Consider the following 16080-nt stretch of genomic DNA (forward strand, 5'->3'; position numbering starts at 1 on the left):
TTTAAATGTCTTACTCAAAAGTGGGAGTATGCATGTGACTTATTATGCTCCGCCATCATAGCCAAGTAGGAGAAGTTGACACATATGGCTCTGAGGCCTTACGTGTCTTGGCTTACAATTGTGGGAATCTAATGTTTATTATAATTATCCAAAAAATTACATCCAACGTTCATATGGTCCAACATCCATATGAACGTTGGATGAGTATCCCTGAGATTAGGGAAAACCTTTTTTTGTCAGAGACCAACAGTTAGCCATTTTTCTCCCTATAAAATGGGAAGCCAGATAAAGGAAGTGAAAAAAAAAAAAAAAAATACAAACGTAGAGGGATACAGAGCATTCTCTGTAAACACATCTTTTATTTCTCTCCTCGAAAAGACAAGCAACAAGGGTTTCTAATCCAAAAATCCGAGCTCTGCGATCACCAACCTAACAACACCCTTTGTCTGATCTCGGGTTTAGTCTCACACGCTCCATCAGTTTTTACTAACACTAGGGGCGTAAAGCAATGAGTTCTAACATTCCTATATTTTTATTAATGGAAAAACGGGTAGGGGTCTCCCCCACCCTTACCCCAAAAAATAAAAAAGCCATTAGACTTAAAATTACTCGTAATTTGGATTTGGATACGGAAAAAAAAATATTTCGTCTAAAAAAAATAATACTGTAAGATATTAGCTAGACCATTCAGATCTACACGCATTCATATATCTGCTTGATTGAAATTAATTTTATAATTTAAAGTTCTACCATTATAAATAAAAATAGATCTCGATTCATTATAAAAATTTTCCGGACCAAAAGTGGATTTTTACGACAAAGTTTGAGGCGCGCCTTGCTTAGTTTAAGATCGCAGCCTTGTGCAAAATAAGAGAAATCAGGAGAAAAATTTCGACCAAATGGCGAAGCTCTTTACCCCTGGGCTTCAAACACCCACTTCATTAAACCCTGAGTCTTATCTTCATCCATTTGTAAACCCTAGTTCTTCTCCTCGTCTCTGCCACGCTCTTGCATTGAACCCCAATCTTCAATGGCGTTATTTGGGTCGTGAATTGAAGTGTAACCCCAAATTTTATCTTCCTTTCCGCAACTCTGTTGACTTGAGTCCCGATCTTCAATGGACGATTTTGAGGCGTAAATTGAAGTGTACGCCCAGAAATTTTTGCTTTTTCTCAGAGGGAAACAGTAACAAACAGGTATTTATCTTGGTTAATCAGGGTTTTGAGAATGTGCTGATGAGTTACGGGGGGGTTTCAGTTACTAAATGCCATGTTTTTTGTATTTCGACTTTGTTTTGGGCGAATTTTGTTTTACAAGTTGCTAAATGGAATGAACGTTGCTTGCATTTTGAGTAGTTTTAGTGGGGTTATTGTTTTTTTATGGACTTAGGTCGTCTATTTATTGTTTGGTTTAGGTTATCTATTTACTGTACGGATAGCAAGGTTCCATTTTCTTGAACCACATAGTCAGATACTCAGCAAAAATGTCAACGAATGCATGCCTGTTTATAAAATTCATTTTCTTTCTCTCCTTTAAATATTGTTAAATTCGTAGTGAAATTGTTGTGTGGACATTACACATTTTGATCTTAGACTCATTTTTTGCTTAAGTTCTTTGATTTGTTACATTGTTTGCATACTTTCATTACAATCTTGGTTTATTAATTGCAATCATAGACTTAGTGCTTTTAAGCCAGCAAGAAACTCTCCATTTTTAGGGAAAGATGTATTGCCTACTTCTCAAACTATTTGTAGAAATAACTAAAACACTGCTAAATCTATAAGAAGTAAGAAGATAGTCTGTTAGAGTTATTCACTTTTGTTGGATCCTCTCTCGGAGTCATTTCTTGTACTTTTATGATTGAGATGTTCTTCTTGAACTTATCGGTGTCATGCTGTTTTCCGGTTAACTTTTTCTGTTTGAGGAGTTATTGTACTCCTTTCTTGCTCTACATTTCGTGTTAATTATACACAGCTCTACATTATGTTTTAATGATACACAAAATCTACTAACATTTATCAAAAAATAAAATCAAATTGAAAAGAACTCGTTCTCCTGAAATTTTAGACGAGTTGTATGTCTTAAGATGTATTTAGTTGTACTCAACTTTCAAAAAACATTTATTCAATTATGCTCAAAAGAAATCGGCTTTTTTATTTATTATTATTGTTATTATATTTTATTTTATTATTATTTTTATTATTTTTCTTATTTTTTTATTTTGAACTTGTCAAGTCCTGTTTCAGTGGTTGTTATTCAGACTTGGATGCTAGTTTCGGTTGAGTTTCTTCAATGTGTCATTGTCTATTAACTGCAGAGTTTTTGTTTATCACATTGGATTTATTGTTTAAAAAATTGTTATTATTTTTATTCTCACATTTATTTTCGAGAGTTCAAGCTTGATTTCTGGTCATAGTCACAAAATTAGGGTCAGTTTCATATTTTTAATAACAGGATTATACCTTTGTTGGGGTTTGGCTTCGGGCTTCCTATTGATATCAGGAGCAAGCTAGAAGAGCATTAGAAAGTGCCCTTGGTGGAAAAAAGAGTGAATTTGATAAATGGAATAAAGAAATTCAAAAGAGGGAAGAAGTGGGCGGGGGGAATAATCATGGTGGTGGAAGTTGGTTCGGCGGAGGTGGTTGGTTCGGTGGGTCTGATGGTGAGCATTTTTGGAAGGAGGTGCAACAAGCAGGTCTCACAATTGCTGGAATCATCATCTTGGTACTCACTCTCTTTGCCTATTGTATTTTCCTTCTTTTGATTGATGGATGCATGAGGCACCCGTTCGCAGGCTGCCCATGGCCTGTGGGTGGAAAATGCCCTCAGGCCATGTGAAGTTTCATCTTCCTCCCCATACTAAGGGGACAAAAGACAAAGGGGACATGCCAACCCCTCATCACTCCCAAGACTTTTTAATGAATACTTTTAAGATTTGATAAAGGAAAGATCTTTGAAAAATCAAAAGAAATCCAAAATATTTGGATTTGATTCTTTGTGAAAGAATTTTATCAACACTTGACCAGTGAGGGCATTTGTTTGGTTAGAATGGCAGTCTGGATCAGTCATGTAGTTTAACAAAGCAAAAAATGCAAAATAAATAAAAAAAAAACAAAGAAATATTAAAAAGCCAAAAAATATAGGAAGCTCAGTAAAAATTTTAAAAGAAAAATAGTAGGAACAAAAATAAAAAGATAACACACCATAATATTGAGAAGGGAAAATAATTATATCAAACTCAACTAATCCACATGGACCACATCGCTAATTCTCCACACCTATGGGCCACCCATTGGTACCAACTACAAACTATAAACTATTGACTCAAATTCTCAATTACATAATCATAATTCATATATTATATAAAAATACGAGTGTTATGCAATATATCAAAACAAGTTGATACTCTTGTTATTCACCATCATCTACTTCCGCTTCATTTCCACTATCTTCCTCATCAGTGAACTCCTCCTCTAACTCATCATCTCTTCTGTAAAGTTGTACAGTAAGTTATCAATGTTTCAATTCAAAGTTTCAAGTCTCAAGTTTAAACTTTCAATATAGTGAATATAATATAAGAAATAAATCAATAAAGAAATTTTATGATTAAAGTGCTCAAAGTTAGAAAAGAAACAATAGTAAAAAACTTAATAATAAAATTACCTTTTTGTGTTGGATCCATCTTCATTCAATTCTCCTCAATTCATTCTATAACGTCTCTGTCTTGACAACCCTACAACATCGATACTCTTCAAGTCAATGGGGTCAGACCATATGGTTTGGACAATAAGTTAAAGCGTAAATCTAAGAATGAGTTGAACAATAGCAGAAAAATGAATAAGTCTATTATCTCTGCATCAAGCTAAGGTTGTATTGGGCAAAGACCAAATTATTGAGCTGCTTGTGCTCCAACTTATTTCAAACATTGATGTGGATGCATGAGGAAACACTCCATTTCTTCTCGCAGCCACATGCATTGCAAGTTTGGCTGAGGACGCAGACAATGAATCTCTGTAGCTTTGGAGCTTCATCAAACTTCCTCACCATTCCTCTGAAACATGAAAATGGAAATTGAATATTAGAATTTGAGGTAGTTAATTAACCACATGAGAGGGCAAAGTGAGTAAACTTTATGGAAAAACATAATAATGAAATGATGTTACTTGGGAGGATCTCACTGTGTAGGTTAATTGGCATTTGTCTCGAAAACTTGTAATATCACTCCAAGCCGATGAAATAACCATGGCTCTCAACCCATTCTTCAATTGCAATATGCTTTGCAAGGTGAGCAAGTTAGTGACAAAACTAGTTATTGCTAACCTCACTACCTCTCTCCCATTTGTACGTTTTCTCATAAGATTGAGGACAAATGACGTTGTAGCTAGGTTTTGTAATCTCTTTTGCCCTCTCTGCAATCAACTTAACATGGGACATTTTCCCTGTTTGCTCAAGCATCAATCTAAGCATTGTGCAGCATATGAGGTCCAAAAAATGAGATGTGCATAGTGCTCTTGCAGCCCACAAGGGCGTAGTTGGCTGCATTATCAATAATGAATTACACCACGTGCTCTGGCGCAACTTCGTCTACAACCTCCCTAAACAACTAAGACGATGCTGAACCAATCTTAATAATATATGTTGCATCCACGGACCTCAAAAAAGCATTCCCCCTTATGATAGTAAACCAAAAAACCACCCATCAGACATAATAGAGCACCCATGGGTGGCACATATCTCCCAATAGCTCCCTGTGAAATCCTTAAACCTCTTCCACATTTTCTTAAGCAAGCTACCCCTCACATCATCATAGCTGGGGATTTTTACCTTGGACCTTTGGGTTCATTGCATCCAACATAGGGTAAAAAAATCAGAGTTGACTACCTTAAAAGGGATGCCAGTGTGATACATCTACCGGGCCAAATACATGTGTACTCTACGCTCTTTGTTACTTTCTCCCAAGCCAAGGCACATTTGATGGTTGGCTGGGAGCCCCATTGTCCTATGTGGTAAATTGCCCCCCATCTCACCTGACCTCCTAGGCTAGCTAGACACTGTCCCACTTGAAGCTGTACTAGTAGACTCCTTCCCTATCCTTCTAGTCATGGACAACTAGTCCTTCTCTTCTTCCTCTTCAGAATCCTCTTATGTAGGAGTTGGATAAGGATTCTTGATGTCATGTATTGACTGCCTCCTTTGCTTTTAAGTACCATGATCTTCAATGCTCCTTTACATCTCATGCATCATGTGAGAAGAACTTTAGGGCATTTGGTTATATTCCCTTGGTTGTGCACCAAATGCTCCATCATTCTATGTATTCCCCCTCCCTTTATTTGTTTATTTCAAAATATGCATATATTTTCTCATATCTTGCTATTTTTTTTTTCCCTTGTAACATGCCCCCATGTCGGGTGTGAGTTTTTATTAGACCTGTTAGAGGCCATATTTAAATCCTTAAATTCCTGAGACAATGATTTCAACCAACCAAAAATTACAACTTCCAAGAATCAAGCTTAATCAACCAACACCAAATCTCTTACTTAAAATATCTAAACCACCAAACTAAAGTCCGAATCCTCATCAAGTATACTTCAAAGGTCAATAATGTTAAGTTCACCAACCCTACATAAAAATAAAATAAAACGAATAAATTAGTAAATCAATGAAACATTTTCAAACAACCCACCCCCAATTTTCTACATCCAAACTGAAAATATAAAGAAATGTAACAGAAAATTTTCCATGGTCTATCATTTTCCTTGTAAGCGTTTAATATTTACTAAAACAAAAGAATGCATAAACAATAAATTTTCATGCAAATAAAAACATTATAGTATCAATTTGAAACATGTTTCACAACAAGTAGCTAAAACAATTTTCATACTTTAACAATTTTCATGATACGATGATAGCCTTCAAGCATTAATGGAACAAATAAATTCATAAAAGAATATTGGGTTAAAAATAGAATCGACCAAAAATCTAAAACTATAAAATGACTAAGAAGCCAGGAATAAAGTAACATATATCCAGTATAAATGTTTTTCATACTCTATAGTTTCATTAAACTTGGCCTTTTTACAGTTTGATGAGTGCTAAAGAATAAAAATAAAAACAACCCAAACCTAGTATAATAGTATTTATTTTTAAAGATGCATACAAGGCTTCCTAAAAAGCAAAATATACACAATAAACTTAAGATAAAACAACCTAAAATCAATGGAAGAAACATTATTTTGCATTTGTTTAAAAAGAAAATCTTTTATGGCAAGAATTGTAAAAAACGAAAATGATAAAAAAGTAATTTAATAGACTTGCTTGGGGCTTCAAATCGGGCAAAATGATGGCCAAATCTTCCCCCAAGATTACTGGAAAATAGGAGAAAAATGATTAAAATGCTTTTCTCACTCAAAGCAAAGGTTTTTAAAACCTTAAAACCCACTCTTTTAATCCAGAAGATAAAAAAGCCCCTTGGAAAAAGATAGAAAAAAGACCCATGCAACCACCAAAAAGGTGGAAAAATGAAGAAAATATGAAAAAATGGAGCGGAAAAGGTACAATTTTTTAGGGTTATTTGGACCAACCAGTTCATTCACAAATCCGCAGACTGGCCGATCTACCGATCCAGTCAATGGACGATTTCATCCATTGGTTTGTAACGGCTCGGTCTACTTCTAATGTTGGGGTTGGACGGGACTGAATTGGTCGGTTCCCAGTCCAAACTAGCTAGTCTGGTCTTTTTTACATAACCCTGTGGGAAATATAAGAGAGGAGGTTTGAAGTGACTGAAACCTTGAGATTCATCCAAAACATTCAAGTTCAGTGATCAAGCAAGAAGTGTATCCATTTTTGGTTAAGTTCATTTGTATTTGAGATCTTTCAAGATTCCTTTGTGGTGGTGTTGCATGTGTGAAATGTGATCCAACATTGGCCTAGGTACTTCTAAGATGTTGATTTATTCCCATCATTCTATTTTTAATGTCTAATTGATTATACACACCCTTTATATAAAGGGTGTGGTTTGCATAAGGTTGCTGCCTTAAACAATCCAAATAAGGTGCACCACCAAATTTTATCATAAGATGTACTTTTGATGTCAAAAGTTCTTACGATGGCCTGAGAATCCATTTTCATCTCTAATTATAGAATTTTTTATTCCAAAAATAGTTCAAATCAAGTAGATCTACAAACTAATGAAAATGTTGAAAATGGACTGTCTAGATAATGTGTTGCAAGATGCACTACTTTTGGGACTTGAATTCTTCTTGTTTTATATTCATGCATCTCGACATCGAGATGATCGAATAGAGGGTTTTCCAACTTCAAAACAACCTTTTACAATGGATTTTTTAAGTGCACTTTAATTCTACATTTTAAGGTTGCATCCTTATATAAACTTTTTCGTTATATAAAACATGTAATGTATTCCATATGTATGTAAATGCTATAAATTAGTGTTTAAAAACCCAGAGCGGCTGGGCAGATCGATTGTTCAGGGAACTAGTTCGGATCAGTGGATCAACGATCCAAATAGGTGGATCGGCTGGATCGTGCAATTCTGGCCTTAAAAAATTTCTAAAATTTTTAAAATTCATTATGAATATTTTTTTGGGTTTTCAAAACCAAAATGGGAGTAGTGCATTATGGATTATCATGATTTTGTAGAAGTACGTGAATATTGAGAGACTAGTGTCTATTTGAATGTCTGTTGACCCTCACACTTCATTTTCACAGTTAACATTGGAGCATACAATTAGGAATCGGGCTTGGGTCAAGATGGTAGAGGCTGGGTTTTCACAGCACAACGTCCCTAGTTCCATTCTTGTGTAACCTTGTCAAAAAAAAAACAAACAAAAAAGAAAGAGACATTGGAGCATACAATCATCATGAATATGAGTACATAATCCAAAAAGAGCATACAATTATGAAGATACAACCTAATATGAAAACGAAAGACAATATTCTTCCTCTTGATCACATTGTCTTCCACTCATTGATTTTTTGAGACGATTTGTAGAACCAATTCATGTACAAAATCTGGGATTTCAAACTCGTATCTGACTGACTAAATTCGATAACCCAAGGCTGGTGAACTGCCCTCCTAGCTCAAAATCCCCATGTTTGTGCATTCCTCATGCTTGCTCTCATGTATCCCTCATGCTCGCTCTCATGCTCCTGCTGCTGGGGCTCGAGCTCCGTGTATCTTGGTTGGGACTGCACGGCCTCATAATGATTTTCTCTCTCATCTCTCTCCCAATCTCCATCCCCCTCTGCTTCAATAGGTAAAAGATAACTTACATCTATGAATTGCTCAAATATTGGCTGATGACTCCTCCTTCCTCATCGACATCTTTTTCATCATCTTCATGCTCTCTTATATAGCATTGGCTCCTCCTCTTCCACCACCCTTTGCTCAGGCTATATCTATGAAAAATATTGCATCTAGATCAATTGGGTTTTTATTCTCAATTTTCTTACTTATTTTCACTCTATGTGGTTCAAATTATAATGAACATATACGAGCTTTTGAAGTTACCACTCCTACTTTTTCTTACACCCTATAACATTATTGATAAAGCACCTTGATTGCTATCTTCCTTAAATGACGTGCGTCATAACCATGTATCTCCCACCATACAATTAAATAAATTGCCATGGGCCTTGTGAGAAAGGGCTAAAATATTTCATAATGTAAATGATGTGAAAGAACACATAATAGTTAATAGATGATATGAATCCATCGCATTGCGAGAAAACCTAGGAAGCCTTGTTGGGAATGAGCCTTCTGCATCAAAATTTAAATAGAAAGCTGAGAAAAAATCATGTTTTAGTTCTTTAATTAGATGCCACAAATTTCTTCTTACTTCAAAGGTTAAGTTTTACCTCCGTCAGTGCCTGTATTTAGTTCCTATAGCTTCTCCCCATTCGTCCAATGAGGTATTTCACCCCTTTCATAACCTTGTTGGCAATGACAGATGTCTAGTAGAAATATTTGCGATAGAAGTAGAAACCGAGATAACCCTAAGATGGAGATATTATTTATCCTCACAATGATGAAATATTTAAATAATTAAATTCTTAAAAGTATAAATAAGCATTTACCTGCATAGTGACTTGGTTTACCCAACTAGTCATTCCACCCTCTCTCAATGGTCTTTACCACTTTGTTTGCACTTCTCTAGAGGAGCCGCCTTCACTCATTTGATCCCTTCATAGAGGAGCCTCATGGCGACTTTCTTGTCAGCATTCAACAGCCTTAACAATGTCGCCAAAGGAGCTATGACTCCACAATGCTGACACACTTAGGTCAAAACTTATTGTCAATGACTATGCCCTTCACTTTCATGCCCTCATGGGATCTTGAGAGGCGGTCTTTCACCCTCTCTTCAGAGGTAAAAACCCTCTTCAATATGGCTTGCGGCTATAGAATAGAATCTACGACCAAGTAGTTTGTCACGAAGCGGGTGATGGTAGACTTGATTAGGTCCTTCTTCTCAGTGTGATGTCTCATCAATGGAAGGAGTTTGGCATGGTTATAAATGAATCTCAATCTCGCTTATCTCCTCTAACATGAGGTCTTTGCAGCGGGCAACACAGGGGGTCTGCACCAGATGCTTCCTTTTGAGCATTAACTTCAACCCTACAGTATCCCATACCCTTAGCATAATTGGTGATAATCTGGTCTACATGCTTCTCTACCACCACAATTATTTGATCCATTAGTTCTGTCAAGAACTTCACTTATTTCCCTACCCCTGTAACCTCCTTGCTAGACAAGAAGGTTGTCCTATGTGCGAAATAATCCACAAAATTTAGATAACCTTTCTGATTGGCTATATCCTCCAGCCGTCACTCATACCCATTCTTGCAACACCCCTTAAAGTCCCCAATGAATTTTCAAACATTCTCTACCTCATCCAAGATTGGCTCATTGAGTTTGTATGCCGAAGGAGACTTCATCCTTAGACCCCTACCCTTTTGAATGGCAATGATCATTGGCCCGCAATATAGGCTGTTGGTTGCATTGAAGGGCATCCCTTCATCATAAAACCATTTTCGAGTAACTTTTCACTGCCCCTTGCACTTGTAATACAGCTACGGGCGATGTTCATCTATTGCCACCTAGTCTTGAAGAGGAATGGGTAGACATGACTTGGAGCCATGGGCCGAGTAGGTCTACTATGTGCACCTCGACTAGTCTCCATGGCACTAGCATTCCTGGATAAGCCAAGAGTAGTTTTTTCGACATGTGATGCATGGGAAGAGGTAGCCCCAGACGACCCTCTACCACAGGCCCCTCCAAACATGCCCATACTGGCTCTTCCATACATGCCGATGCTGTACCTCCATATCTACTATATATACCCATGTTGCTCTTCTTCCATGCTTGCTCTCATCACAAAGTCATGTTGAGGTGGAATCGCTCATCTGCTCCCATTCCATTGGATAGTATATAGAGGCTTGCAATCTTCTCATCCATCCTTTGTTTAGCAATCTTCTTACCCTTTTTGGCCTTACGAAGAACGGCCATCTGCTTCATCACATTGCTATGAACATCAATACATGCGGCAACCTTACCCCTGATCACAGCCAAGTGTTGACCACAGCGTGTTGATTAAACCTATTTATCGCACTATTGATCACCTGTAACAAAAGTTACATATAAATTTGTCCTTTTTATTTGGGTGTTTTTTGACCCCATGTTGTCGTATAGGGTCGTCTTTAGGTTGAGATATAGTGAATAAATGGAAACCATACTATCAAAGGGACAAAAGACAAACCAAAATTGTTAGACGTGGTGAAGAATTTGAAAGAATATGAATATTTTGATATGAATACTCTATTAAGTGCACAAACAAAAATGTTATACTTTATTGGAATGATCTAAAAACTTGTTTACTAACAGTCTAATTTTATATTATAAAAAAAGACTATTACAATTATTATTATTTGTTTAAATTTTATATATTCTGAGGTAATACATATAACAATTAAAATTACAAGATAATACTTTGTTTAAAAAAAAATTATACATTCTTTTGCAAGAAATACTGCAATTACAAAAAAATAAGTATTTAGAAATTTGTACTTTCAATTTTAATAAATTGAGAATTACAATTTACAACATAGTGATTTTTAACATTATTTTTTAATAGATTTACAATTACAAAAAGCAATTATCAATATTTAAAATTCTATACATTCTATTCTAATAAATATAACTACAATTTACATGATAGTGCTGTTTTAAAAAAATAAACATTTTATTGGAATAGAGACTGCAATTACAAAAATTAATTGTATTATTTAATATTTTATACGTTCTATTTTAATAATTTTTATCCATTTTATTGTTACATTATTGAACAATTATAATACGCAATAAGTTTAAAAAGAAAAACAATTATAATATTCAATATAACAATTTTTAAAAAATAATTATACACTCCATTATAATAATTGATAAACATAAAAATATTAAACTTTTTAAAGAAATTTTATTTTATAGTAAAACAAAATAAAATATATAAAGTAAAGTAAAATCAATAAAGGTTAAAAAATTCAATAAAAAAATAATATAGACCCTGTAAATCAAAATCCCTAATAAAATTTCACACTAAAATATCAAAATAATTTTTTTTAAAAAATGTGAGCTTTTATTTAGTGAATAATTAAAATAAAGCCAAGAAAAATCATGATATTATAAAACAAACGAAAGAAATTAATTTATTATCATTTATTCTTCCCAATGAGGGATCAAACAAAGCCCCTAAGAAAAGTTTAGCGAACTTTTAGCAACTTATTTTTGTTTTTTTAAAAGTGCACTTTTTAGGAAACAGCGGAGATTTTTTGTTTTTGGGATAATAATTGATTTAGATCTATCATATTGGATCAATAATATTGTCGAGAGAAAGTTAACATTTAAAAAAAAAAAAAAAAAATTGTTGAGAGATTAATGAAGCTTCATTTGAATCAAATTTGAACAAATTTGGTTCAAAATCGAAGAAGAAACCAATGATTTGGTGTATTTTCAAAATTACAATGAAACCATGATATAGATACCTGATGTAGAAGAAACCAGGCTCCTCCTAGATCCTAAACTCCCTCATCAATTTGCAGAAAATATAGTATAAACTTTGATCTTTGGCGGGTTTCCAGAACACAACTGCAATTAAAACCAAATATTTTCTGGCCAGATCCATATAAAATTGAGGTTTTATTAATTAAATTGAACATTTGATCTTGTAAAAGGTTCAGTTAGGATAATGTAGAACCAAATCTTAAAGAATTTAGCTTAAAATTAAATGAGATTTTTGATCTTTGGCGAATTTCTCAAAACACAGCCAAAAAAAAAAAGTACTGTTTTTCTCACAAAAACAGTAATTTTAGCTACAAATGATCTTGGGAAACAATTTTAGTGAATTTTGCATTCGATCGAGGTTTTAGTATAGCCCAACGATCAATAGTTTCAAAGAACTATTGATTTGTAAAAGTTGAAAAAGATTAAAAAGTCTTAATTATTAGTGGATCAATTGATCCATGAATTCCATAATAGTGGATCCCCGATTATCTAATAGGAAACAATGATCCACAACAAGACTTGGCCGGTTCCTGATACCATTGGGGAACTGGACCATCTAGTAATGATTTCCTATCTTGATCGGGAGATCTCGAACCACAGATGGGCATCTTTTACAACCCTGGTAGACATATATTATATACAGGTGCCCTCCCCCCAACCGCGCCTACTGCTTTTTAATACCTTGTTTGAAACTTAGTGATTTTCCACAAATTCTTCCAAAGTAGTAACGTATCAACAAGCATATTATATGCGTATATCTATGATTCTATGGTTTGATGGGCTCTCTTTTCTGGTTAACAGTATCTCTTGGTTGCCAAGGGCGATGTATTGCTTGCTGTTGTTTGCAATTCCTTGCTGTTGGTATTACGTGGAACTAGAAACAACTTCAGATCCATATTTCTCTTACTTAATCGAAGATCATCATTGGAGCCTGAGTCCAATGAAGCAGCAAATGAGATTTCTTCAAACAAGCTTTCGGCAAAAGAGAGTGTGATAAGGAAGTGGGGAACAGATTGATTTCTGCAGATGTGCGCTATGCTTTTCACGGATTGCCATCATAACCCTGTTTTGAGGTGGGAGCAATATCTTTGGAGGAAGCTATGGGTTTTTTGTTTCATATGTGACAGTGGGAATTACAGGTATGTAAATCTTGGATGCTTAGAAATTTTCTTGATGCATATGCAGTTTTGTTACTTCACAAGAAGCTTGTAATATTGAGGTCTCTCTGTTTGTTTTGGGATTTTGGATATTCTTGAATCATTTGTTGTTTTTGTTCTCTCTCTATCTATCTCTCTTCTAAATTGTTATTATTTAACTTTTGGTTTTGGCAACTAAAGTACAATGAGTAGAAATGGATATAAAGAAAGACAGCTTTTTTTTAGGGGTGCTTTTTGTATAGAACCTAGGCTCTAAACAATTAAATTAGAGCCTACTTTCAAATAGTATCGAGAAATGTGGTTTCATTATTGAAAATCTTTGTGATTGCCTTAAAATATATTTTCATATTTATTTATAAAATTTAAAGTTTAACAAATAGTGTAGATCGATAGATTTATGAAAACTTGAAAATCTTGAAAATCGACGGTTCAAAATTGTGTTACAAAATACACTATTTCCAATACTTGAAATCCATTTTTTTTCTGATGTCCATGCATATTGATATTGAGATGAACAATTTGAAGATATTTGAGCATCAAAACAACCTCTTCTAGTGATAACCTCTTCTAGTGAAATTTTTGAGGTAGGCTCAAATTTGATTGTTTAGAGCCTGGGCTCTATATAAACTTTTCCCTTTTTTTGGTGAGTGAAAAGTATGAGTGAAATCCTTATTTAGGAGCGAAAAAACACATAATGCAAAACTTAGAGAGCATTGTGGATTTCAAAAAAGTGATATTTCTCATGAAGGGACTTATGAGAAAGAAGTCTTGACGGTTATTGCTTTCTGTTAATTAACTTCTACATTCCGTTTATGTGTGCTTTGTTCTTCAAACTAAATTGGTTTGAAAAATGGCTGAGTTATATGTACAAGAGGCATAATAAATGAATGGTGATATCACAAGAAACGGGAAAATTTTACACATTTATACCCCATTTGGAGAAACTGATCAGCCACTTCATTTAGTTACCTATGCACCTGCTGAAATGGAATCTCCTACACACAAAATCTAGAATCTCCTCAATAATGTTTGCTATGTTCTTTGGGCAAGGGGTTCCTTTCAAGCACATTCAATCATATCAAGAGAGTCACCACCTATTTTCAGGGGTCCCTAAAGGACTCTTCGAATATTCTTGGTGCATATGATAATGTTTTTATCTCCGCATAGGCAAGCTGCAAATCCTCCTCGACTCCCAGCTCAATCCTAATCTATCCTATGAATTTTGTAGGACCTGTATTTACATGGTGCTGCTATCATATGCATTAATACCTCCTTATATTGACTGCTCCATACTTCCTGTTCCATTTCAAAGGGGCTGCACTGCCTAATTCAGTCGACATTTCTGCATTAATCCTGCGACTGGTTTAGTAGAATTCAGAGTATGACAATAAAGAGGTGTTGGAGAATATGAATGCAAACTCCTGCTATGTTGTGGAGCCTGAATGCAAAATATCTCCGCACAAAAGAGTTTGCACTTTTTATTCCTCTTTTGTACTGAATGTAGAAACTTGTTTCTTATATTTGTTCCATTGATGTCACAGTACCCTGTCGTAGATTATATGGTCTGTAGGCATCCATTCCAATTGTATATAAGATTATGTAGTAGACAATTAGTTTGGGTTGAAGAACAGATGCCATGAATAATACACTTTTGAAGCCCAATTGCGAGTATTCCTCCTGATCTTTATATGGACTCTCTGTCAAGCAAGGCTTAGGGCTAAGGGGTGCTGGTCCTGTGAAATTAATGAGATGTTGACTTATGATCGCATGAAAATCAGCGTATCTGAAACCTATGTATTCGCCAGAGAAGGTTTTAAGAACTAAATCTTTCATGCCATGTAAATATGTGTGAAAATTTTTGAATGATTCTCTTTGATATAATGAATACCATAGATTATACTTGCACACATCGTGGTAAATGACCTTAAAATTATAGAAGTAACTGAAGGCACAGCGGCATTAAATAATTACAAATCTTTCTACCGCTATGCATGAAGGGTAAAAGTGCAGAGTTGATTGACTTGTCATGTGCCAAACAAAGTCAGATCAGTGAGGCAGAGCCGAGTCTTTTGAGACAGCTGCCCAGATCAGTGTGATGAGGCTGAATCTTTCGAGATGCACTGAGTCTTGCAAAGCATTGAGATTCAGTGGAGAGTCCCATGTTAACTCACTGTTGTTTAAAACTCTTCTTATACACTATGTAAACGTACTGTATCTGTACATTGTAACTACTGTCACATGGGCTAACTACAACGAGTTAAATTCTCAAAGTTCTGGTTACCTTCACTCCTCGTGAGAAGTTTAGAATGTTTATGACCTTGGTTTTATATATGGAACTTAGTCTGGATGATTCCCAAGCCCGTTGTTGTGATTCTCAAGCCATTATCTGTTAACTTTATAAAAGTTGGCCACTGTATGGGCACAAGGATAAAGAATGGAGAGTTTCAGAGGTAAGGGGAAAGGGGATGCAGGGCAATAGAAGAGTTACACAACCCTGATTTACATACTAAGCTGGATTGTGTGACTGAGAGTGAAGTTTCAATGCAAGTGACTTGTGTTGACTATTCTCTGGGGGGATCAATAGCGCCAGCAAGAAGAACCAAGGATCTAGGGTTGCAACTCTTTACTTTTTTTGTGTGTGTGAGAAGAACCAAGGTTCTAGGGTCGCAACTCTTATTTTTTTCTTTTCATGTGATAACCCTTGAAAAAGGGTATAAGTATGGACGGTACGGAGGTGGAAACGGGGAGAGGATACTCATATAGGGTACCCGGATGTAAGGAGGTACAAGAGAACCATAGAGAATGTGATGATCACGAAAGTCGGCCAAGTAGTTTTTACTCAGT

General features: G+C 35.2%; 1 protein-coding gene across 4 annotated transcripts; it reads left to right on the forward strand.

The window, feature by feature from the left end:
• Nucleotides 1-879: 879 nt before the first annotated feature.
• LOC18444807 (sulfate adenylyltransferase subunit) lies at nt 880-15593 on the forward strand. 4 transcript variants are annotated; one of them, XR_016044915.1, is made up of 4 exons: nt 880-1196; nt 2503-2724; nt 12881-13218; nt 15234-15593. XR_016044915.1 is itself a non-coding variant. In XM_006854959.4 (3 exons), exons 1-3 carry the CDS (start codon nt 900-902, stop codon nt 13094-13096), a joined length of 735 nt encoding a protein of 244 aa, XP_006855021.1. In that variant the 5' UTR covers nt 880-899; the 3' UTR covers nt 13097-13361. The 4 variants fall into 4 exon arrangements, 2 of the variants coding, with proteins under 2 accessions (XP_006855021.1, XP_088708581.1); XR_016044916.1 differs by lacking the exon at nt 15234-15593 and adding an exon at nt 14465-15141; XM_006854959.4 differs by lacking the exon at nt 15234-15593 and having other exon boundaries at nt 12881-13361.
• The last annotated feature ends 487 nt before the right edge of the window (nt 15594-16080 follow it).

The sequence above is a fragment of the Amborella trichopoda genome, chromosome 11 (genome assembly GCF_054954075.1).
Source record: "Amborella trichopoda isolate Santa Cruz 75 chromosome 11, AtrichopodaSantaCruz75HAP2 v2.0, whole genome shotgun sequence".
Lineage (NCBI taxonomy): Eukaryota > Viridiplantae > Streptophyta > Magnoliopsida > Amborellales > Amborellaceae > Amborella > Amborella trichopoda.

Bases quoted from the DNA above. Each gene is read 5' to 3' on its own strand.
- LOC18444807 (XM_006854959.4), top strand. From the start codon at position 900: ATGGCGAAGCTCTTTACCCCTGGGCTTCAAACACCCACTTCATTAAAC. The intron at 1,197-2,502 runs GTATTTATCTTG...TATTGATATCAG, and splicing joins AGGGAAACAGTAACAAACAG to GAGCAAGCTAGAAGAGCATT. The intron at 2,725-12,880 runs GTACTCACTCTC...TCTGGTTAACAG, and splicing joins TTGCTGGAATCATCATCTTG to TATCTCTTGGTTGCCAAGGG.